Source organism: Lynx rufus, unplaced genomic scaffold (assembly GCF_022079265.1).
Source record: "Lynx rufus isolate CCGP_SWC_20201006 ecotype Redwood Valley unplaced genomic scaffold, mLynRuf1.p SCAF_2, whole genome shotgun sequence".
Classification (NCBI taxonomy): Eukaryota; Metazoa; Chordata; class Mammalia; order Carnivora; family Felidae; genus Lynx; species Lynx rufus.
In genome coordinates this window covers 69,753,554-69,778,291 of record NW_025814834.1, presented here as the reverse complement: position 1 = coordinate 69,778,291, position 24,738 = coordinate 69,753,554, and the positions used below count along the sequence as shown (strand labels likewise).

Sequence of the window (24,738 nt, the reverse complement as noted above, 5' to 3'; positions counted from 1 at the left end):
CTGATTAATTATGCATACTGAAAAGCAAAGGGGCACCAAAGGATGGCCACTAAGGAAAACTGGCTTCCCTTTGTGTCAGTCTCAAATGAGTCAATAAAATATTAAATCTACATCTCAAACACGTCTGTCTCAGCTCTAGCAATCACAAATAAACTTTTCTTTCTTTAAAATGTTAGTTTATTTTTTTTTTTTTGAGAGAGAGAGAGAGAGAAAGAGAGAGAGAAAAAATTGAGCGTGCGCACAAGCCGGGGAGGGGCAGAGAGAGAGGGAAACACAGAATCTGAAGCACGCTCCAGGCTCTGAGCTGTCAGGGCAGAGCCTAATGCACGAACTGTGAGATCATGACCCGAGCCAAAGATGGACACTTAACCAACTGAACCACCCAGGTGCTCCATAAAGACATACTTGTCAATTTAATCAACACTATACCTTGGGGGCAGCTATATTAATCTAGTATAGCTATACATTCTTTCAATCTTCAAAGAAAGCTGGGCCATTTTAGATTTCAGTATTTTGGTGAAGAAGAGATGTATGCGACCACATGAGTAGCATGTATGTATGTTTTGGATTACACGATTTCCTATCACTTATATTCTCTAGATCAAAACATTCTAGTTAGAAATCTGCCTTACTAAAGAAACCTTTTCTACCATTGCATTTTCCTCTTTACTGACATTTGTCTTATTTTAGTAGAACTCTTTGGATCTACATTTAACAACAACAACAAAAACAAAAAAGGACTCTCATTAAAACTGCCATTCCAGGGGCGCCTGGGTGGCGCAGTCGGTTAAGCGTCCGACTTCAGCCAGGTCACGATCTCGCGGTCCGTGAGTTCGAGCCCCGCGTCGGGCTCTGGGCTGATGGCTCGGAGCCTGGAGCCTGTTTCCGATTCTGTGTCTCCCTCTCTCTCTGCCCCTCGCCCGTTCATGCTCTGTCTCTCTCTGTCCCAAAAATAAATAAACGTTGAAAAAAAAAATTAAAAAAAAAAAAAAACTGCCATTCCTGCCTTACCCATAATAGAATCTCGAAAACTATAAGCAGAAATCAATAGACAGTACCCTACCCTGAAGGACTCAGAGATTGTTGAAGATCCGTTTGTTACTTAAAAATAAAAATAATGTCCTTAAACAAAGGTGAAATACCATTTACTAATGTAGGAAAGAAAGAAATACAATTGGTTTAGATATAGTTTTAAGAGGATGACATAAGGATTTCAAATTATGAATTACCACTGTTACCAAGGGTGAAATTCGATAGAAAATAGGCCACCACCTAGTAAAGCAATAGATTTAGTGCCTTTGAGGCATTACTAAAATCTGAGAGGCCACTGGGGAAAATAAACAGAACTAGTAGCTAATCAAATGTGTAACTCTTATTTCCAAATACTGAAAATAAATCCTAGTTGGTATTTCAAGATACTTCTAATGTCTTTCATCTTTGAAAAAGAAGACAGAAAATGAGTTATTGGTTGTGATTTTTACTGCTATGATGAAAATCCAATATAATGTTAATTCCCCTATACATGAAAGTAAGTGCCCTGGATTTGAAGAATGTGTTTCCTTTGATGCATTTATTTAAGTCATACTAAAGTCTGTGTAATGGTTGTATGGTTATAGAAAAAAACTATGTGACTCTGAATGTATATAGTGACTTTATTATATTCAGGGAAAATGTATATAGAGTGAAATGGAAATTTAAATATACAATCTGTTAAGTATGGACTAATATAAAGACTCATATAATCAACACACCAATCAAGATCTAAAATGTGTCCATCACTTCCAAAAGTTTCTATGTGCTCCCCTCCAGGCCGTTCCTACTCCCCCTACCCCGCAGGCAACTACAGTTTTGACTTCTATCACCATAGATTAGCTTGTTCTTCCTAACTTTGAGCTTTATATAAATAGAATTATGCAGTCTTTATTCTTTTATTTATGGCTTTTCTGCTCAACATATTTATGAAAATCATTTATAATGTTTCTCTTTCGTATGAATAGTTTGCTATTCCTTATTGTTGACTGGTATACCATCGATGGTTATACCACAATTTATTTAACCAAATGCCTGTAGATGAACACTTGGGTTGTTTGCAGCTTTGAGCTATTATAAATGAAGCTACTATAAACATTTTACACAAACCACTTTGTGGACATATATCTTCATTTGTCTTGGATGAAGACCTACTAAGAAGAGGAATTGCTGGATCATAAGGTACATGCATGTTTAATTTTATAATGAAACACTAAACAGTTTTCCCAAGTGTTCATACCATTTTGTAATCCCACTGGCAATGTATGAGAGTCTCAGTTGCATCACATTCTCACCAACATTCGATGTTGTCAGTCTTTTAATTTGATATATTCTGATGAGTGTTAAGTAGCATCTTACTTTGGTTTTAAATTGCATTTCCCTTTTCATGTGCTTAGTGGCCATTCTGTGTTTTTTTTTTGTGAGGTATCCATATGAATCTTTTGCCCATAATTTTTATTTAGGCTGTTTGTCTTTTCATTACTGATTTGTAGACATAAACATATATTTATTATATGTTGTATGTTATATGTTATATGGTATATAGACACATCTATTTAAAATATAATTCCTTTGTCAAATAAATGAATTGACAATATTTTCCTCTCAGGTTATGTCAATTTTCATTGAAGTACATAAGTTTTCAATTTTGATGATGTCCAATTCATCATTTTTCTTCTAATGGATAATGCCTTTTTTATACTTTCTTAGAAATCTTTGCCTACTCGAAGTTATAAACCTTTTTGTGGTTGTTTATTTCTAGAAACTTTATAGGTTTAGCCTTTATGTTTAGATCTACAAACCATATCAAATTAATTTTTGTGCAAAATATAATGTAAGGACCAAGATCTACTTTTTCTTATTATTTTTCTAGTTAATCTAGCTCATTTGTTGAACAGATTGGTGTTTCTCCCCATTGAATTACTTTGGTGCCTCTATCAAAAATCAATTAACTATATATGTGAGGATCTATTTATGGACTATTCTGTTCCACTGATCTATTTTACTACACTATATGCCAATACTCTACCATCATGATTACTGTAGCTTTACAGTAATTCTTAAAATTAGGCAGTTAGAGTTCTCCAATTTTGTTCTTTTCTGTAACTGTTTTGCTATTAGATATCCTTGGCATTTTCATACACGTTTGTGAGTCAACTTGTTACTTTATATTAAAAAATCTATAATTTTGGTTAAGATTATACACTGATTTGGGAAGACTAGATACCTTTACAATATTGAGACCTCCAATTCATGAACATGTAGTATCTCCTTTATTATTTGCTCCTTAAGTTCTCTTAATAATATTTATAATTATTTTAGTGTAGATGCTTTGCATGTTTGTGTTACATTTATTATATTGGTGCTGATTTTAAGAGTATTTTTAAGTTTCACTTTCTAATTGTTGAGCCAAACCATGTAAAAAAATGGCAAGACAAGTGATGAAAGTAACATCACCAATAATGGGACAAACTGACATTAGGTGCTTCTGGTGATATTCTGAATAGGACACACCATCAGTTATATTTTTTTATACATGACAAAAAGCCACAATCTGAATTAAGTTATGATGATTTGCCAAACAAATTCAAACTGAACATTCTATAAAACAGCAAGCCCTTATCCTTAAAGAATGTCAATGACAGAAAAGACAAGAAAAGCTGAGGAAGTCACTCACTCATCCATTTAAAGGGGACTAAAGAGACATGACAACAAACTGCAATGTATGATATTGGTTTAAATCCTGAATTGTTAAAAACAAATTAGCTAAAAAGCAATACAGGGACAACTGTCAAAATTTGAAGGATATACTAAATGACAGTATTGTATCAATGTAAAATTTCCTGATAATTTGATAATTAAGCTGTAGTTACATAAAGGAATTTTCTCATTATTAGTAGAAAAAAATATTGAAATATTTAAGGATGAAAGGTTCATGATCTGTGCAAGTAATTTTCTTTTCTTTTTTTAAGTTTATTTTTTTATTTTGAAAGAAGAGCACGAGTCGAGAGGGGCAGAGAGAGATAGGAAAGGAGAGAATCCAAAGCAGGATCCACATTGACAGCACAGAGCCCAATGTGGGGCTCAAACTCACAAACCATGAGATCATGACCTGAGCCGAAACCAAGAATCAGACATTTAACTGACTGAGCCACCCAGGTGACTCTGTGCAAGCAATTTTCAAGTGGCTCAGCAAAATAAGTAAACAGACATAAAAGAGCAATGTGTATATGTCATACAGAAAATGTAGAGAGAGATAAAGCCAAATTGTAAAAAACAGCTGAATCTGTATATTACAATAATATGAGAGTTCACTGTAATATTTTTGCAACTCCTGTGTAGGGCTGATTATTTTTGAAAACAAAAAATTTAATTAAAGTGATCATAGCAGAATCAGACATATGGACCTTTACCCATAATTTTATTTATTTATTTATTTTTATTTTTTTCACATTTATTTATTTTTGAGAGAGAGAAAGAGCGTGAGGCGGGGAGGGGCAGACACAGAACCCAAAGCAGTCCAGGCCCTAAGCTGCCTGCACAGAGCCCTACGCAGGGCTTGAGCCCACAAGCCATGAGATCATAACCTGAGCCGAAATCGGATGCTTAACCAACAGAGCCACCCAGGCACCCCTCAAAATTTTAAAAGGATAATGTTGATCTGGGTACCATTTGAAAGATAGTAACACATCTTGCTTTCCAGTTGCCAAAGCTTTTGCCATGTTCAGCTCATTACACTTTGTTTGGACACAGGACACTGTTTCCTTGGAACAAAGAGCTGAGAAAGAATGCAGGCTAAGGAACAAGAAGAAATTGCTCCTAAACCAAAACTAGATGCTGCTTTTTCCTGTGACAACCTTTTCGTTAAGGCTAAATTGAAAGTAGTGCTGATTTGAAAGCCTGTGTGTAGTTTTTCCATCATAGTTCATTAAGAGGGGGAGACATTTCAGCCAAAAATATGATCACCCACCAAAATGCAACTTCCATTACTACATATAAATTCTTCAATTTATTTATTTAGGTGTTTCTTTATTCCATAAACTTTTATTTAGGAAATATAAAGCGAATGAGACTCCACAGATGGACAGGAAAACAGAGCAGTGTGGAGGGTGTAATTCCCCATATCCCCATTTATTTTGCCCACACTCTTCTGGTAATGTTTCATCACGGGCAATGACCTCAACAACCAACAGCATTTTTTTAAAAAGGCTGTTAGTAGAATCTGGGAGGAAAGAAGGGCTTTTTATCATTATTGTTATTTATAGCTATTTTTTGTGGTTGTCTTCCCTTTTTGGATTGTAGCACTGCAAAAGCTAAATTTGTTTACAAACCCAATATTCCCATTCAAAGATGACTTCTTTCATGTTTGTGTATCTGGAAAAATACAAACAATATGAGAATCCCAGTAGTATTACTTTCGCTTAACTTTCCTCTGCATAACAATGTCTTATGCCTTAATTTTGATTTTTTGATAATTACATCTTTCTCTTTAAATTTGGAAATACCAATTTCCACTTAAACTCATGAGAATCAATAAGTGTAGTGTGTACTGCCAAGTCTGAATGATTTAATTATTTTTAAATTGTTTTTATTAGAATGTTAATAACTTTCTGCTTTAATGCTATCTGTCCCAACTTCTCTGGGGTTGTTCCTCCCACTTAATAGATATCCTTTAGACAACAAATCTTAGACACAAAGGAAAGCTAATTTTATCACAGGATTACAAATAGACCAACACAAATGACTAAGGCCTGACAGAGAAGCTGGAAAAAAATGGTTGGTCACACACCCTGTGCACACCCATGCTGTAACAGATTCCAAGATAAAGATCCTTTTTAGGACTTCTGAGAGTCAGAGGTATTTTATAAAGGACTGTTGGCATTCAACAACGAGCTCAGTCTCTTCGCTTTTAGTCCATTCTGCTCTCATGACTCACTGTGGTTCATAAAGTGGCTGATGTTAAGTCCTTTACTAAGAACCTTCAACATGGTATTTATAGAAAGATTCATTTGTAGTCTTACTTCAAAGAGGTCAGCAGGTGCAATATACGCTTTGGAGGAATTCTGACTCATTTCTCCAGATTGCAAGATACTGTCTTTGTCTACACGGTAAGCATTTTAGGCATCACAAGAATGAGTAGCTACACTTTTAAACTCACTACTTTCAAAAACCTACAAAATGTTCATGAAAAGTCTGTACTATTGAATGGTATACATTTTGAAAACCTGATACACAGTGCCAGATATAGGTTGTATTTAGAGTGTTTATATGTCCAGTTTTTCTGGACAGTTCTGGATTTTTCCTATTTTCTTGGTATAATTATCAATAACCTCCCCCTTTAATTTAAAAAGAATCCTACTTTGGATGATAGATTATATGGTCACCTTAGCTATATTTAGGTATTTATATCCATATATTTTCTTCCAATCAGTTGGTTTCTATTAATTTCACATCTTGGTTCTAAATAAGATTATTTCTACTTCCCACAAAATCCTAGGGGGGAGGAAGGGTGGACTGAACTTACACCTCATTGTGACTTGAACTTTTGCTCTCAAAACACACAGGTTTCTGGAATGCCATTACTAGAATTGGTTGCAATGTAGCTGAAAGACAGATGTGCACAGAGCCCAAGCTGCCCAGACTGCTGACATTTTCAGGGCAACCACACCTAAAATGAGTTTCAGCATTTCAAAATAGGTCTAAGAATAAATTATAGGTCTAAGAATAAATTATACAGGATTTGACTGAGGCCATATTCTCCAAGATAAAAATCTCTGGGATTTCACATGTAAAATGTTTACGAAACACTGCTGATTTCTTCCTTTACCTACTGACATCAAAATTTGGTTCACATTTTTTATTCAGTCACACATGTAGCTCTAAATTTCTTTTTGCGCACAACACTCAGTGAGCATATCAACTTAATATGCATTTTAACCCAATTCTTTTCACACATTTTTTTTCCTGTTCATATTATTTTATTTGTTAACACTTACATTACACTTACTAGGTACTGGGAGCTGTTGTACGTGCTTTTACATATATAAACACATTTAGTCCTTGCAAAACCTAGAAGATAGGTTCTAGTATTACCATAGTCCCCATTCACTGATGATGCATCTGAGGACATGGTAGTTAGGTAACTTGCAGATCACACAATAAATATGTTCAATATTTAGACCCAGGCACCCTGACTCTAGAGTCCATGACCTTAGCTACCATGCTATGCTCCCTCTGTATCATCCTTTTCCAATAAGCAAGAGATGACTTCCACTTTATTGAAGCAGTAACTGACAGATCAAATGGTTAAGAGAGTTTGCCTCATGTTTATATTAATTCATATATTTAAAGAGATTATTTATTGAGTAGCTACTTTTTGCAAGGCACTGAATTAGGCGGTGAGGAAAGAGGTGAATTCGTTTCTAAAACACCAGCGGCAGGCATCTAACTGCATTTAAGAAAAGAAAATCCGAAGCTTCCAGATTTAAAACGTTTGCATGCCTGAAATCAAGAAACAATTGACGCTTTTCTGTCAAGAAGAGACGTGAGTCTACAGATGTGTACACTGTGTGTGTCAGGGTCAACACACGGACAGGAGGCATGCTCAGTGATGTTCTGGAGTTGAGTCCATAGGCTCTGAAGGAAGACAACGTGTACTTCAAGTGCGGCTATGTTATACGCTACTTGAGTCGTTTTGGGAAGTTTATTGGCTTCATCTTTCCAATCTGTAAAATGGGAACACTTACCTCATAGGAAGTTATGAGGATTAGAAAAAAAAATGAGATTTTAGAAAGTACTAGCACATTGTATGTGCTCAATAAATGATGGTTAATATTATTTAAAATGCTCAAACCACACTTTATTATTTAATCCAGATCAATTATAAAATAAGATATAAGTTGCCACAGATAATTCAACAAGCCCAGTCTTAACTCACTTGCAAGATACCACTATGCACGGATGTAAATAGACTAAAATCAACAAAAAGAACACCAACCCAGGATCTTATTTTCTCTTAAGTTATGCTTAAATTAGTTGTAGTGATGGGGAAGGGGTGATTTATTTCAATTCTGGAACAGAGGGACTAGTAGCAAGGAGGTCCTGCCTGATTATATTATCATGTCGTTACTTAAAACACTTTTTTCTCTTTTTTTTTTTTAGTCTGTGTTTCTTGGATTCTTTAACATAAGTTAGCACATATGACTTCTGCTGGAATGAAAATGACATGCCTGGAATTTCTTTTGTTTGCCTCTTCCAGGTAAACCAACATGCAGCTAAAGTAGTTAAGAGGTAAAAGTTTCATCTTCATTCTTTATATTTTAATTTTTAAATTCTATAACCTCAGATATTCTAACTAAAATCTCTAAGCCTTCTCTTCTGGAAAAGAAATGTTTTTAAATGTTACTAGCAATTTATCAAATGCCGTATGAGAAATACTTATGAAAATATGCTTGCCTATTCTTTTACACTTGAGATTAGTTTTCTGAGGCTGAGCTGTAGCTCAACCAAATATTTATCTTTATTTTCTATGATTGAAGACAAATCAAGAATGACATTACGATGGGGCGCCTGGGTGGCGCAGTCGGTTAAGCGTCCGACTTCAGCCAGGTCACGATCTCGCGGTCCGTGAGTTCGAGCCCCGCGTCAGGCTCTGGGCTGATGGCTCAGAGCCTGGAGCCTGTTTCCGATTCTGTGTCTCCCTCTCTCTCTGCCCCTCCCCCGTTCATGCTCTGTCTCTCCCTGTCCCAAAAATAAATAAACGTTGAAAAAAAAAATTTAAAGAATGACATTACGAAACTTACAGTAAAGATTTAGAAAACATAATCAGTATCCATTACATTTTCAAAAAATTTAGATTAATAACAAAAAGTACTAACAGAACTTTTTATATGAAGTATTCTCTGGAAGGAAATTCATTGCTGAAGTTATTGGCATCCTCGAAGGAGAGAATAATTAAAACAAAATGTTGTGCAAGTCACACTATACTCACATTGCTGTGAATACATTTAAAATAATGAATGTTGGTGGGTATGAAATTTCAGTAGGGCTCACTACTGCTTCTGCTCACTCTAGAAACATGAACTGCAAAGAAACAAGTCCTGCCATTTTAGAGTGAGAACTGAATAGAAGCCAGCTAACAGGACAGTTGAGGCTGTGCATCATTAGTGGCATTTTTGTGTAGTCCTTCACTCAGGGAGCAAATTCAGAGAGGAGCAATCTGGGAATCCATAAATCCTACTGAGCCTTGGTTAAGTGACATTCATTATAAAGAACACCTGGAGGGAAGACCCGAGAATTGAGTCACAGCTAGAAAGATCAGATTACCTGAGCTCTGCATGTCTCGGTTAAGTAAGGCAGCCTAGGAAGAGAATGATCTTTCTCTGCAGTCATTTCGGTAGTGTTATATTGGAGAAAGTTACAGGTTTGTCTAATACTATGTGGAGTTTCTTTCGCTTGCGTATTTCCCACATATTATTGTGTATTTTGAACATTTGATGTCATTTATAGTTTACAAGTACATTTTGTATCTGTTACATAGTATTTCAGCTGAACGTTTATTATGAGTTTTACTACCTTTCATGTCTATCACTTCGAATCTAAGCAAAACTATAAATATTTAAATATGTGTGTATATATATATATATACATATATATATGTATATATTCAGATGCAAACTACCAAATAAAAACTCTTTCCACTAAACAAGACTTTAATTATAGAGAGATAATACAAAATACTGAAAATAACTTCAAATCCAACTTATTCCAAAAAGAAAGGAGAAAATGCTCACAGAATCCTGCTAAGTAGCCAATAATTACTACTAGTTTCTGAATCTGAGGCTTGGAAAACTGTCAGCAAGTTACTGAAGTGAAAATGTGAATGTGAAGAGCAGTTTTTGGAAAAGTGACCCTGGTGTGGGATGAGGCGTCCAGTATGCACAATCAGCTACTTGGGAGACTTCCATAGCTCCCTAGGTTTGGCAATACTGAGCACTAGTTTCTTTAAATAAGAAAATAAATGGCCTCAATGGTTTCTACATGTGTTTTTCAATAAGGATTGCAGGTTAAATTCAGTGATGGAACAGTAAGATTCTATTTTTATTGGGTCAAAATTTTTTGAAAGAACTCCCAGCTTTACATGGTAAGTGTGCACAAGAGGTACAAAAGGTTTTTTTTTTTTAATGTTTATTTTTGAGAGAGAGAGGGAAGGAGAGAATGAGCAGGGGAGGGGCAGAGAGAGAAGGAGACAGAATCCAAAGCAGGCTCCAGGTTCCGAGTTATCAGCACAAATCCCGACGCGGGGCTCAAACTCAAAAACCACGAGATTATGACCTGAGCTGAAGTCCAACGCTCAACCAACTGAGCCATCCAGGTGCCCCAAGGTACCAAACATTTTTAAGATACACATGTTGTTTTACACAACAAGTATACCTCTAGGAATGAGCATTAAGGAAAAAAAATAGCACAAGTGTGCAGGAGAGACAGACTCTTTGTATGTGTTTACAATTGTCAAAAGTTGATAATAAAGTATCGGTAATATTTTATTCCCTTTAGTGTAATACTGTGTGAATATTAAAATAATTTATGTACTGTCCATGTGTTAAATGTTATATATTCACTAATTTCTCAGTGAGGAAAACAGGCTACAGCTTGGTATACACAGTGCTATCCTGTGTGTGTGCATGTGTGTATGTGCACGCGTGCACGTGTGTGCTCACGTGCACATATGTGTGTGTAGAAACACACACACAGGACAAGGTTGCCTGAGGGATTTATTCTTTAGGTTCAAGATTATTAGGTGTTTTTTTTTTCTATTTGTTCTCTGTATTTTCTAATTTTTTGACAAGGGAGTTAAATCACTGTAAGAGAGAGTGGAGATATGAAGTCCTTGTTGAGGTGGTGAAATCCTGTATCAGGATGTGACTGATGAAGTGTCTGCTGATACCAAACAGGCCTTGCGATCTCAACTTATGACTCTGGGTTTGGGGAAAAGAATGAAATGCGTTGGGAAGCCAATGTAAGTCTGAGGCTGTTCTTGGTATTTACAGAAAGACTACAGAAAAAGACATCAGAATAATGGCAAGGATTTGTAAGTATTTTATTATAAGTATTCAACAAAGGAAATTCAGGGAGGGCTGGGATTGCTTCAAATGTGCATATATTATTATAAGAACATGTAGACATGTTCTTTCCTTCATTGATGTGAAGATGCCCCATCAGAATCTGCTCCGTAGGCATTAAACATCAATCTAGACTGTCCTGACCCTTTACCCCTCTCCTTCTAGACCAACTGAAGAAGGGTGATTAGTTATGTCTTTTCAGGAAGAGAAACAGGTCAAGTATTAGAATAAATTGCTTCATGATGCAGAAACCATATGGCAGCCAAGTTACTAAGTTAATTATTAAACAATGCGGGTTTTCAATTTTTACAATTCTCATACCAAGCAAAATGACTTGCACAGAATGTTGAATGAAGGAGACTTCTGTAAAACGTGCCACCTAGCATTTTCATTGGCAAACTGTATCCCCGGGTTCTTTCTAATTTATTTTTTTCTCTCCCTCCATTGCCTCTTTTTTACATAAGAGCCTTAACAAATCTCTTCAACACTGAGTGAAAGAGACAGACATAGAAACAAATTATTACAAGATAATTTCATAAGTGTTCTAACAGAGATAAGAAAAAAGTGTTAGAATATGTGGACAAGGTTGCCTGAGGGATTTAGAGAAAACCATGCACAGGAGAGGGTGGTGGCCTCTGGGCGGAAGGAGCTCAGAAGCACAAGATAATTGGGTGTGTAGCAGAAACTGAGACTGACATTTGGAACCAGGATGAAGAAAACTGGAGGTATTTTAAATAAGCCGGAGACTCCCCACCCCAGAAAGTTTATGATTGCCCTTTTATTTTCTATTAAATTTTTTTAATGTTTATTTATTGTTGTGAAAGAGTCAGAGACAGAGACTTAGCACAAGTGGGAGATGAGGAAGGCAGAGAGAGAGGGAGACACATAACCCGAAGCAGGCTCCAGGCTCTGAGCTGTGAGCACAGAGCTGGACGCAGGGTTAGAACCCAGGAAGCACGAGATCATGACCTGAGCTGAAGTTGGAGGCTTAACTGACTGAGTCACCCAGGCGCCCCTAGGATTTCCCTTTTAAATACCAGTGGTGGATCTTGTCAAATCGCATAATTTTCCCAGGAAACAAAACTCTTTTGTGGGAAGAAGAGGGTGAGAGCACAACGGAGCTCCTGCAATTGAATCACGATACCATAAGAATTTTCTTCCACACTTAGATAAGGACTAGACAAATAGTAGTTGAGGAACCCTTAACTAAAATGTCCCCCAAATCTACCTTGACTATATAATTTACAGTCTCAAACAGGGACATTTTGAAAAGGAAAAAAGGATGCCATTAATAATTATGCAAAGATTTTGGCATACACTGGCTATCCTCATTCTACTGAAATTGAGCATCCTACCACATAGAGACCCATTTTGAATGACATAGTTCTGTTTAAAATACAAAATACCTAGGATAAAGCTTGCTTCATTCACCTTCTGGTTCAAATTAATTGAAGCAGATTCACACCTCAGGTAATCGATAAAAGACTATAATTAAGAACTACAATTAGGACATCTAATTACGAAATCGGGTGAGGTTTGAACAGTGTATCATTTGGAGGCAATAAAGTTTGCAAGCACAGACAAATTTAGATTTTAAACTCATCTCCACTTTCCTCTGTGATCATCAGTACTTTACTTAACTTCTCTGAATGTCAACTTAACCTGTAAAAAGTGATAATATCTACTCCCAAAGCTATCATGAAAATCAGATAATGTAATGTATATAAAGAGCCAGTCACAAGATTGGAACTCAATTAACATTAGTCCTTTGGGAGAAGAGTAATAACGTGGAGGGCTATGGTCTATAAACTGCAACCACAAAACTTAAAACCGGGAGAGCATATCCATGTGTATACAGGACCTAAATGAATATACAGTTCAAGAGTATCTGATTAACACTATTAAAGAAAATGGATGGTGTAATAAGAATTTAGTAGTAAAATTGGAAGAAATTTTTCACTAATTTAGCTAAGAGAAGTAACGGGAACCTGATGAAAAATTATTCATACAACATATGATGTCACGTAGCTCTAACACTTATTTTATTGAATTGATGTAATCTTAGTATATTAAAAAACCCAAGGATTGTGATTTTAATATGTGATCTTTTCTAACACAGATGGATTTTTATTTTTTTCTTTTAAATTTTTTTAATGTTTATTTATTTTTGAGAGACAGAAACAGAGTGTGAGCGAAGGAGGGGCAGAGAGAGAGAAAGAGAGAAAGACACAGAATCCGAAGAGGCTCCAGGCTCTGAGCTGTCAGCACAGAGCCCGATGCGGGGCTCGAACTCACAAGCCGTGAGATCATGACCTGAGCTGAAGTCAGACGCTTAGCTGCCTGAGCCACCCAGGTGCCCCTATTTTTTAAAATAAAAATACCTTAGTTTGTCCTCATTCTTTTTTAAGTTTATTTATTTATTTGAGAGAGAGAGAGAGAGAGAGAGAATGAGCAGGGAGGGGCATAGAGAATGGGAGAGAGAGAATAATCTCAAGCTGGCTCCACACTGTCAGCATGGAGCCCAATGCAGGGCTCGAGCTCACAAACCACTAGATCATGACCTGAGCCAAAACCAAGAGTCGGATGCTTAACTGACTGAGTCACTCATGCTGTTTGTCCTAGATCTTATTCTTTACTTGATCTTTGAGAAATTGATTATGAAACCACCACGAATTTTATACTTTTTGTCATCACTCTAATCATCCTGGGTCATTAGTACAGACTTCACTGAACATAATTAAGAAGGGTGTTTTGAACACAGAAGTCAAACGTCAGTATCAGAAGCAACAACCATTCTAAGTTACCTCCAACCCAGGCAGTTATTACATGTTTCTCAAAACCAATTAATTATTCCAAACATGAAAGAATCCATGTCTTAGGAAAACAAAATCGGACAAACAGAAACACTCCCAAATGGAGCTGTCTGGGTGCCTCAGTCAGTTAAGTGTCTGGCTCTTGGTTTCGGCTCAGGTCATGATCTCACAGTTCATGAGTTCAAGCCCTTTGAAGGGTTCTCCACTGGCAGAGTGTAGCCTACTTGGGATTCTCTCTCTCTCTCTCTCTCTCTCTCTCTCTCTCTCTCTCTCTGTCCTTCCCCCACTCACACTCTCTTTTTCTCTCAAAATAAATAAACATTAAAAAAAGAATTCATTATTTCAAAAAAGAAAAGAAAACACTCCCAATGATTGTCAAGAAAGAAACAAAAACGAAACAGAACAGAAAGAAAAAAAAACCCAAATAAAAGCAGCAACGGTGAGAGTCCACCTGCTGTCACAATGGCGTCTGACTGGCCACCCAGAGAAAAAAGCACGTAAGCAAGAGCAGCAGTGTGGCTGTAGCAGCCTCGCCAGACCCTGCATGGCACAGTCTAGTTTAGATGAGTTTGCAAACAGGAGCCAACTTAGGGCAAAATGTACCCGCAGCTCTCTCTCACTCCTCTCCAGTTCTCACCCACCAAGCACCAGCCGGGCTATCTTACCCATTTTTGAAATAAAAAAAAAAAAAAAAGTGTGAGACAATTCTACAAAACAATGGAAACCACGAAAAGGAGAGTTTGTTCACACGCAGACCTACTTTAACTGAGGAAAAGGCCCAGGGGGTCGTCTCAGCCACCATTTGAACTGCCCACAGAAAGACTACTTTGGTTTTCTTAATTAGATATTTCATATAATTTAAAGGACTAAAAGAAAAATATGGAATGTTCTGTCATAGCAATAGGAGCCTAGCACTTGGATTTCTCTTAACCCACCTGTGTGTGACAAGTGTCAATTTCACCTGAACTGTTCAGTAATAGGACAAATTTCCTCATGATGGTGATTAATGTCTTACTGCTGTCTGATTCGATTGTTCCTCAGTAGTTCAGCACTTTTGCTAAACGCAGATAGCGCAGTAAAGAGAGAGAAAATGTTCATTTGACAATCATAATTAATAATAATGACTTTTATTATTGCTAATAAACTATCTTTATTATTTTAGATTTAACACCCTCATTACTAAGTGGCCCTGAGAGCAAGCTTCACTGTCAATTAAGAATTTTCAAGAAAACATCAAAAAATAAAACGTTATACTAGATATAAAATGCCAAAACTGTGTAACTTGTGTGGTCAATACAGTATGTCAAACACAGCAATAAATTCAAGACAGAAAAGAACAGGAGAGAATTTGGGGTTTGGCTATTATGGAGAAATTGTTGGAGAGCCATTTCGATGCGGTGCTGAGTGCCTCTTGGGTAGTAACTGATACTAATTTTTGGTTAATAGCTTCTAACATTTTATCAAATATTTCTAGCTATCTGCAGAGTTGTAGGCTATACAGATGATTTATACCTTATCTTATAAGCAAGGAAATCTAGTTACTGATGAAATTCAGGTGAAAATTCTTCTTAACATTTTAGAAAGTAAGAAAAATCGAAGTGTCACATAGTCTCCATAGCTCACGTTTCTCATGCGTCCTGATCTCAATTTGTTTCTTGCTTCCCCAGCGTCATGGTACCATTTCTTATCCTCTCTTCATTCTTTGTGTGAATGCTAATTGAGCATGTACTTCATACCATGCACTCTTCCATATATTCCAGACATGGAAATTAGTGAGATTCAATATTTTCTCCTAATGAACTTTAAACAACAGATGGTTAACTACAATAATATATAATGACATACAGCACATTCCAGGTGCTACACTGGAGTTTAGAGCCAAGTGTTGTGAAGACACAGAGAAACGTTAAGTAGTCTGGAGCAGGCAATGGGATCATCAGAAAAGACTTCACAGACAAGTCTTTTGATCGGTCTTAGGAAGGCGGATAATGGTTTCTTTAGAGTGAGAAGCTGAGGGAAAGGCAATCTATTCATTGAGGTTTTGAACTGTTTACTACAGATGAAAGAAAACTTGTGAAGGGTGAGCAAAGCCTCAGTGACATAAAAGTACATGGCTTATTCGAGAAACTCTGAGCAGTCAAATATTATTGAAACATAAGATTTGTAACAGAAATGGACTTGGCAAGATATTCACCTAATAAATATTTATTAAGTACATATTATGGGCAAGAGACCAAGCTAGAAATAATGCTATGTATTTTATTGTATACAACACATCCAATTACCCTAACAAAGTGGATGTTATTCTCCAAGTAGGTATCAGGAAATAAATGAGGTGCAAGTAAGGGAAACTTGGTCAGACCTGTGAATCCAGCTGTTCCTCTAAACATACCCTACTTAAAAACCCAAGTGAATTCAATTCTGAAAGGGACCAAGCATCCTATTAAAAAGTCTATAACTTTATCCTGAGAGTCTTAATGAGTTAAGATAGGTGTTTTAAGTCAAGGTATATCATAAGGGCATTTAGCAGCAAATATGGCAAAGTGGTTAAGGGATCAGGCATCACCACTATAAGCTGTGTGTGATTTGGAAAATTAATGTCTCAGGGTCACAGTGTTTTTTTCTTATAAAATGGGGATGATGAGAGTACATATTTTATGAGATTGTTGTACTCATCATTTAATATATGAAATTTATTTAGAGTGATGCTTGGCTTCAATAAGTCATCAGCGTATGGGATTCTTGTTTCAGAAACAGCTCTCTGATGGCACTGTGAGGAAAGGATAGCAGAGGCAGGAAAACTTCAATCCTCAATATTCCAGAAGAAGAACAAAGAGGGCTTTGATTATAGCATTTGGCAGTTATGGAAAAATAAAGGTAACATTGGGAGATATTTCAGGTGTAAATATTGAAAAAAGTTTGTGACCAACTGGTTTGGGGAGAAGAGGAAGGAAAACCCAAAACAGAAAACAACCCCGAGGCCTCTAGTTTATATGGCCAGATGAATGCTGATGTCTTAACATTTCATAGTCCAACTGCTACTTCCCTGTGAATTAATTATCCTAGGACTCTCCCGGCTGCTGAGTGCCCGTAATTGATTTAGTGACTATTTATAGTGAAAAAATAAAAATAAAAACAATGTTGAAAGCCAATAGAGGCCAGAGAAGTCAGTTCCTCCCACTAAGGCTAGCCTGTCCCTATCACCCTGAACTGACCCTGTTCTCAAGTCCCTTGGGTGTGAAAATAACTGAGCAGTTATCTCTGAAGCTGGCGGACAACACGGCTTCTAAGTTTTAGGACCAGAGCTGCATAGAGGTACAGTGCTGGTAGGTGGTAAAAAGGGGACTGAAGAATGTAGCCCAACTACCATTTGGGGACATTTTGTTTTCACTTGGGACAACAGTGAAATCAAGTTTTCAAATTGTGAGGAGGAATGTTTCTCGAGAATTCTTAATTTCTTAATCAATACACTGATCATATTTAAGTTCTATATAATATCCAGGGTCCATGAGATGTCACAAACTTTAGGTATATGAAAGAAAATACATTTTAAGGTTACTGTTGGGTGAAACATGAGAGTGTATAAACAGAAAGTTAAAACGAACACCAAAATAAATTCTAGGCAAGACACTCCCTGAAAATTTTTCTTATCACTTGAATTACACATACACAGAATATATTTCCATTCTTCTATAAAAGCTACCGTCTGTATCTCTACTACACAATTCGGGAATTATGAAAGCTGAATATTTTACATGTCATACAACACAGAAGACTGTGATAACATTTATTTTTGAGCTATTAAGGCTTTAACTGAACTACATTGTTTCTTTAATAAGTTAGTATTGCATATAAATGACAAAAGGAGACAGGAAATACACAAAAACAAGTTTATTTTACAGTGGGGGGATAGAGGAAGAGTGGTAATTAACCCTAAATTCTGTTCCCCATTTATATAAAAGCTTCTTCATTTCATGGTCTATACACTCTTTTTTTTTTCAAAACAACTTCACGAAAACATCTTGGGGTTTCGAAGATAGAAGGGAATGTTAGTCACTCCATAATGCAAATATCCTGAAAGCAGAAATGAACTTGTGTCCTCTTTTGCATCTCCTCCTATTGTTCCTCTAGCGCCTAAAACACTACCTTCAAGAGAGGTGGTGGCACTCAGCACACATCTTCACCTTTCCTCCCACAACAATGAAACACTTTCTATAAGGTCTTTCCAAATAACCCTCAGAGATGGTAGATTTAATGTTATCAAACCAAAACCTCTTTTGAGTCTAGGTGAATCAAACACTGCCTCTGGAACTTTGTCCCAACATGACTGGTGCCCTGTCTGGATCACGAAAAGACTTCCCTCAGCCTCTTCTCATCCTTTAGTTCTTTGACGGCAAGGCAAAGATAGGCACATTTCTGGCTTGTTAACGAAACTGCCATTGTACCATGTCTGAGAGCATAACGGCAAAAAGACAGGAATGCTCCAACCTCTAAAAATGAAGCATTGTATGCCCTGTTTTCCGACTGAGTTAAGACATGCATTTATTTATTTACTTTGGAGAAACAGACTTTGATTTTTCAAATGTTTAGACTTGCTGGATAATTTAAGGTAAAAATCACATGTCTGCGTATGCCTGAGGTGGACAAGCACGTCAACTGCTAGTTCTCTTTGTAGTGGAGAACTACAAAACCTGATGAGCTACAGGTAGCGGAGAACTACAAAACCTACACACTCCAAACCTGATGAGCGATAAATTAAAAGAGGACCAACTTTTCTGTTTCCTTGCTATTAACATCACCTCCAAACTATGATCTAGTTAATAACTGAAGCATTTGTTATTCCTCAATCTAAGTTTAAAAACTGTTTGTTTGTTTGTTTTTTTCTAAGTAAGCTCTACTTCCTACGCGGGGCTTGAACTCAAGACCCCAAGCCAAGAGCCGCATGCTTTACTGACTGAGCCAGCCAGGCACCCCTAAAAAGTTGTTTTAAAAGTGAATGCATTACCCTATTAAAATACATGCCCATCCTTGTATAAGCCTCTGCATAATTATAGTTTTGTATAATTAGAGCTTTATGTCAAAAGATTTACAGCTTTATCACCTCAAGCAATATTTCACAGCTGCCAAGAATGATTTATGCAATAATGACTTAAACTGTAAAATAGAATCCTCAAAGGAAGGGCTGTCAAATATGCCTACTGCAAATAACTAGGTTTTTAAAAATTGATATTCTGGTAAACAGCAAGTTCAACGGTACCTGGTAAAATCACATAAAGTAGCATGGAAGGAAGTGTGGCTTCATGAGGGGGATCAGGCAGCTGATCACACACTGCATGTATGTGAACTCATGGCGTAGGTCATGGGTCCAAACTGCGTAGAACACCTCTGGCCAGTTTGGAAAACAAGCGTTCAGAAGTAAAACCAAGCTTATGGTTTTGCTGCTCTAGTATGTATGAGTGACTGGAAAAAGTGGAAACAGAATATCTCAACTTTTTGTTACTTTGCTCACTGTGCTTAGTACATTCCTATCCATATTCCTGTAAAGTGCTAAATAGAGAATAAGTAAAGGAAGCATTTACTGTATATACTTAAGAAACCAAGAAACTCCCCAAAGTAAATTAGCTCAATAATAAAGAAGTAAGGACACTGAAAAACAAACCAATACAAAATGTTGGTGATTTTATCCCTTCCTGATTTTATAAATGTAGGGTGCCAGGCAGGTCTCTAAGGGCAAGTCTTTCAAAGCATTTGAACTTCACAAGCTCTGACTGAATTTGCAGTTGCCATGTGAATAAAACCAATGTACTTTGAAGATTCTATTCAAGGTATCTGAACTAGTCTCAAAAACACAGGTTGATTACATTGAGAGCAAATTGGGCTGTGTCTTCACCATCTAAAAATATAATAAAATTAATCTTTTTCTTTGGAAAAAGAAAAATAAAAAGCTTGGCCCATTATCTCACATATCTCATATCAATAAAAGTAAAATAGGCAGCATTTGGCATTAGCTCTAAAGATTACCAAGTCTTTGTAAACTGACTCAAATCTGAAAATGAAGCCAACAGAATCAAAATCATCACCAAAGGTTAATATTTATATAGCTAAACAAGCTTCTAAGTAAAGATTCCTTTCTTAAAATGAGAAGGTTTTAATTCATATAACCAAGTGCATCACTCAGATAGAAAGATTTGCATTAGTCAATGTACCAGGAGCATCTTCGCTGTAGAAACTTTTACATTCATGTTTGTGATTCCACCTTAAGTTGCCTTTATTGGGTATTCTGAGATAACTTCATGTGCTCACATTATACAAGTTACACAAGGTTTTGAAATATCACCATTCCGCGTGCCATATAATAAATAACAACTTTCATTTCAAAATACTTTCTGAAAAATATAGTGAGTATCTAAGTGATCCTGACAGTCCAGATTCATTTTATACTTAAATTCTTCAAGTTTAAAAAAAAATACTGAAATATCCCAGAAAACATAATGATCAAATGTGGACCAGCATGCCCTGCATAATCACAATATAGATTGTGTCAATATCATGATAAATATTCAGATGGGGAAAAATGTCAGACAATTAAATTACTCCAAAAGCCCAAATTGTTGGCATCAGATACACACACAAAAAAGATGGGTTGCATTTGGATAGTGAGAGCCTTAGTCCAAGAAATGCTTTCAAGACAACAGAGCAATTAGGCTATTTCTAGCATGCCAACACTACTGATTGAAAAGGGGGGGAGGGATGAGAAGTTTAAAAGCAATCTCTATGTTGGTTGATAATCATATAATTGTTTTCATTGCAGATTGATCCAAAGTTATACAAACCTGTTTTTCTAATCATAGTTTGTCACATATACTCACATAAGTTGATGTTAAGGAAAAACCAGTAATTAAGAACTACATTTTCTATCATAAAATATTTAATTGTAAGAAAATAAGAGGAAGGGTTAAACCTTTTCCCTGCTAGAATTTCTGCTGTGTATTTCATCAAATGATGAATCATTATATGATATAGGTTATAACAGATCATTTTCTCATTTGTAAAACTTAAGAGTTACCTAAAAATCTGACTATATACCCCTCTGCCTCAATGATTTCTGCCAATGGAAAAAAAAATGGTAATGCAATATCAACAAAACCAACCACAGCATGCATTTTAAGTGATTTACATTTAAGCACTAAATTGTCAAATATCACTGTGTATATTTGAGAATGTATATTCTTTTAAATGGGTATATATGAATATTCATACATGTGAGTTCATATGCTATATATGGTATGTTTAATGAATGCATGTCTATTAAATGGACATTTGGGGGGAACTATTATAGGTCTATTATATTATACTTCCATAGCAAGCCTGAAAGAAGGAGGGGTGCCCTTGAAGTTGAGGTATGACCTTAAGTTTGAGATGCCAGTTTTGTTGCAGCTATAAAAATGATTACTGACAACTCCACAGTATCATAGCTCCCTTTGCCCATTTCTTATTTTAGGACAAATCTTTAACAGCCTTTATTATTTGAATATACATAGGTTTACTGGACCAATTCTTCACGTTCTTACATATCACCTTAATGTTACATGAAAAGGAGCAAAAGAAACAAGGGGTGTTGACTATCAAACAAAGCTGAAGAGCCAAGAAACATTTATAACTGCAGTAGTTTTACTTGAAGATACATAGTTTTCTGTAAGATGTTGCTTTGTGAAATATTTTCAGGTTCAAGCAAATAAAATTCTGTATGTGTCTCCTTGGAAACATGTATCAACACAATCAGTAAATTATTGGCCTTTATATTATTCCCTAGAAAGGGGAGAGAGTAAGACTGATTTGTGGTACTTTGTCCTAGTGATAGTAAGTCATTGCACTTTTGAAGAGTACAGAGTACCCTTACTCAAAGAAGAAATTGTCCTTACTAGTCCACTAGTGAAAGCATCCAGATTTCCTGAATCCTAAAATACTAGAAGCAAAAGATATCTACAACTGAATATTTGGAGCTTCTCTGCATATGAACTTTCAATAATCAGTTGTCAAAATTTCATTTCACTGCAATCAAGTAAAAATAATTCTAAATAGATGAACTTTACCATTTTTGTGATAGTAGGTGACCTCCACTTTCCTCTCCTCTGACCCCAGCAATGCCTGGGCAATTTGGGCAATATCATGTCTCTTGGTCTCAGGCCCATGGAGAAAGTCACAGGTGCACGGCTTTTGCATGACATCTGGCCTGGAGAAACCAGTCATCTCGCAGAACCCATCGTTGCAGTAGATGATGGCACAGTTTTGCACTCTGGCATTTGCAATGATAAATTTTTTATCTGCAATAAGAAGATAGTGAGACATCTTTTAAAAAGCTTCCACAAGATTTCCATAAACACTGGAGCAAATTGTTGCATAACAGGAGATCTGAAAAGCAGGTGCTTCCCAAATTTCTAACTGCCCAGGGTTTTAAAAGAAAAAAAAAATCCTAAATGTGAAATTAACAGTCCCAAGTAGTTTTAACAAGAAGTATTAAGGAACTACTCTTCAAATTTCAAGAATGTAATTTCTCAAATAGTCTAGTTCTCAAGCCTTGTAACTCCCGGGGGTCCTAATGCACACTCAACAAGCAGCTGGCCCATTGATTATTTCCAGAATACCATTTAATTGTAAGATAAATATTTTCAAAGCCCAAACAATGAAACACCTTGTAACTGTCAGATTTCTCACCTCAGCTTTGGCCCTTAAGAGTACAACTTTCTCAAAGTAGTTATTATTTTTTGGATTTGGCTTTTCTCTATCCTTCTAAGGCATGCTACACACTCATCATGTTAAAAAACAAAACAAAATGTGAAACTATTAGCAATAAAACCATTTTGTGTTAATAGTTTAATAATTTGAAGATTCACCTTTCATAATATATATTGTCTAGGAGATAAAAAAAATTTACACATACACAGTAAATGTCACATTAGCACCTTTTCACTTTTACTTGGGGAGAACCTTGAAATTGTGTGCAGTAGTAGGGATTTCAATACAAAGGGCTCATTAAGTTTCAATCATAAATTGTATTTACTATTTCCAGGTAAGATGGGAACAGGATATACTAGTATATTTTGTACACAAGGTACTATATCCTCATGTCACTAAATGCAGTGCCAATACCTGCAAAATGTATAACATAATTGTGTGCTAATGTAGTTTTAAGGAAATGTGGAATATGAATTAACAAGCATAGGATTTAAAATTAATATGTTTATATAACAATAATTCATTCCTTACAGTTAGTCCACAGGAGAATGTTAAATGTATCTGCATTCAGTTGTGGGATTTACTTATTACATTTCAAGTTTCACATTTCGTAACGGAAATTTAAGGAAATGATAAAGGGGCATAAATGTTGTTTTGAATAATCAACCGTTTGCATTGGGAACCAGCACGGATCAGATATTGCTTTTCCCAAATTATCCTTCTTGGGATATATTTGCGTTGATTCAATGCAAAGTTTAGCTTCTATAAACTAAAAGCAAGCAAGCATCCCTGTCATACCACACAGCTTAGCAATTTAACCCAGGTAAAATATAGTTTGCATAGCCGTTTACATCGCTGCTACCATTTACATTTTCTGGTTCCAGTGGTATGCTCTGCTCTACTCCTGACTTTCAAAAAGTCTACAATTAAACAGCCTCAAAATATAAACCCATGTTATACTAGTACGTTCCCTTTAAGATAGTAGAAGAGTAGGACATTAAGTAGCAAGGCAGATAATGGAGCAGTGGGAGAGGAGGATCAAATTGCCTCCTACAATGGAGACCATAATCTAAAATGTAAATCAGAATTAATATCTGGGGGAGAACACTCCCGCTGCCATTCGAACCTCCTGGCTCGGTTTCACAGCCTGTTAACTTGAAAGAGCCCGGAGTTGCCGGCTCCTCAGCCTGAACGCGGCGAACGCCAAGTGCACCGTCAAAGCAGAAAGCGAGGGAGAGATAAGAGAACAAATGAACTTACTTTGCCCTTCAAATTTCCGTATGATGGTCCCCAAAAATGTGTTTTGTGGTGCCACATGCCCCCTGCGAACAGGCATGTTGACCCCGGTCCTCCGAGGAGCGCTCCCCCCGAGCTCTGGAGTTCTCCCGGGATCTCTCCTCGGCTAGAGCCCAGGCCAGCGCGCGAGCCGCTCTTTGTGGCAGAGCATCCTCTTTTGAAACCAGAAATCTCTTCCCATTAGCACCACTTCTAGACACCCGCTTTCCCTAGCGGAGTCCAATCCATCCCCTTCACCTTCCGGAGGGGGCCTCGCACCGGACTGCCGCGGGTGAGAGGGTTTGGGGGTGGGGAGAGGGAAGGAGGCGGGGTGAGGGGGGTGGCGGGGGAGGGAGGGAGGGAGGGAGCGGTGGGGGTGGGGTGGGGTGGGAGGGGGGCGGGGAGTCACAAGGGCAATCGATCTGTTTCTCTTCTCCCAAACAGCGCCAATTTCCCAGTGCAAATGGGCTTAACCTGGCGGTTGCCCAGAGCTGTGAGGATGGCTGGGGGGGTGGGGGGGGGGGGAGGAGGAGGGGGATGGAAGACTCGTGCGGCTTTTGCAGGAAGACGAGAAAGAAAAGGAGGCTGGGGGGTTGGGGGGAGTTGACGTTTCTATCCCCGCCCTCTCCCCTACACACACACACACACACACACACACACACACACACACACACCCTTTATCCCGAGAGCTTGGGCGCCGCCACAGCTCGGATTACTCAAGCGTGCTTTAGCGGAAGCCAGCCAAGAAATCTCCAAAACTCAGT

General features: G+C 37.1%; 1 protein-coding gene across 1 annotated transcript in view; it reads right to left on the bottom strand.

The window, feature by feature from the left end:
- The window catches only part of KCNH7 (potassium voltage-gated channel subfamily H member 7), a 476,865-nt gene extending 452,830 nt beyond the window's left edge, over positions 1-24,035 (bottom strand). The window contains exons 1-2 of the mRNA XM_047085555.1: positions 23,960-24,035; positions 22,057-22,287 (exon numbers count right to left, since the gene is read on the bottom strand). Coding sequence (XP_046941511.1) covers positions 22,057-22,287; positions 23,960-24,035 — 307 coding nt within the window. The remainder of the gene's footprint in view (positions 1-22,056; positions 22,288-23,959) is intronic.
- Positions 24,036-24,738: the final 703 nt, after the last annotated feature.